The 1553-nt window shown below is 39.2% G+C and overlaps 1 protein-coding gene across 1 annotated transcript in view; it reads right to left on the bottom strand.

Annotated features, from left to right (window-relative positions):
* Positions 1–1553, bottom strand: part of LOC144235134 (eukaryotic translation initiation factor 2 subunit 3) — a 21225-nt gene that overhangs the window by 10400 nt on the left and 9272 nt on the right. The window contains exon 8 of the mRNA XM_077768541.1: positions 491–585. Within this exon, the coding sequence (XP_077624667.1) occupies positions 491–585 (95 nt within the window). The remainder of the gene's footprint in view (positions 1–490; positions 586–1553) is intronic.

Raw genomic sequence — 1553 nt, 5'->3', positions numbered from 1 at the left:
AGACCCCATAATTCAAAAGGCAATTCTTTCTCTATGTCAAAGATTGCTATTAAAAAAAAAAAAGCAGACACGGAGCTTCAAAACCAGAACCATTCATACAACTGTTGCTAACTACTTCCCATACAAACCTATCTCCATATGAAACATGCTCCATACTCAGAAAGAAAACAAATTTTACTTTCTATTAGGAGTATTTATACTATCCACCTTATAATTAAGACAAGGGAAAAACAGGGGCTCCTGGGTGGCTCAAATGGTTAAACATCTGACTCTGAACCTCGGCTCAGGTCATGATCTCATGGTTCATGAGACTAAGCCCATGTCGGGCTCTGTGCTGACAGTGTGGAGCCTGCTTGGGATTTTCTCTCCCTCTCCGTCTGCCCCTCCCCTACTCGTGATCTCAATATTTCTGTCTCAAAATAAATAAACATTTAAAAAAAAGACACAAGGGAAAAGCAAACAAAACAAAAACAATCAAATTCCAGTTCACCTTTAACACTCCTTTTAGAATACTACCACCAGCTACACCACCCTTAAGGTCATCAACTTCACAGCCGGGTTTATTGACATCAAAGGACCTAATAACTAAAAGAAAACAAAACAAATTAAAGCCAATTCTGCTCATTTTAACTTTAAAGGAAATATTATTTTCTAACTTCTAAAATAGCAACTGTACGCCTGGGTGGCTCAGTCAGTTAAACGTCAGACTTCAGCGTAAGTCATGATCTCACTGTCCTTGAGTTCAAGCCCTGCCTCTGGCTCTGTGCTGACAGCCTGGAGCCTGGTTTGGATTCTGTGTCTCCCTTTCTCTGCCTCAACCCCATTCACACTCTTTCTCAAAAATGCATGTTAAAAATTTTTTTAAATAAATAAATAAAATAGCAGTCACATAATACTTATACCCACAGGGGTGACTTTGTGACAAATCTATTATTATTACTCCTACGTTTATTGCAGCCTTACTTATGATGAAAAAAGGGGAAATAAATTAAAAGTTAATTGTTANACCACTTACAGGGCTCAACTATATAGAAGTGCTTGGACAAATACGCAAAGATACATGCACAGGGGTATTAATTGGAGTATTGTGAAGAATTAGGGAAAAATCCTGAATGTTCATCAATAGGGATATGGCTAATACATTACGGTATACCCATACTATGGAATATCATGCAGTTATTAAAAAAGAATGTTTGAGGGGCTCCTAGGTGGCTCAGTCGATTAAGCGTCCAACTTCGGCTCAGCTCATGATCTCATGTCTTGTGAGATCCAGCCCTGTGTCATCGTCGGGCTGTGCTGACAGCTTAAGAGGCTGAAGCCTGCTTTAGATTGTGTCTCCCTCTCTCTGCCCCTCCCTGGCTCTCACTCTTTCTTTCAAAAATAAACATTAAAAAAAAGTTTTTTAATAAAATGATTTCCAGAAGAATGTTTGAGCTACGTGGAATGACCTGAAAGGATGACCCACGTATACTGGGATACTGTTGAAAGCCACCCACATCTCTGTGTAGGAACCACAAGCTGAGATGATCAAATTATATCAATGTTGGTGCTGT

The sequence above is a fragment of the Crocuta crocuta genome, unplaced genomic scaffold (assembly GCF_008692635.1).
Source record: "Crocuta crocuta isolate KB4526 unplaced genomic scaffold, BGI_CrCroc_1.0 scaffold1121, whole genome shotgun sequence".
NCBI lineage: Eukaryota > Metazoa > Chordata > Mammalia > Carnivora > Hyaenidae > Crocuta > Crocuta crocuta.
Note: the sequence above shows the minus strand (reverse complement) of the source record. Positions and strands in the feature narration are given on the sequence as shown.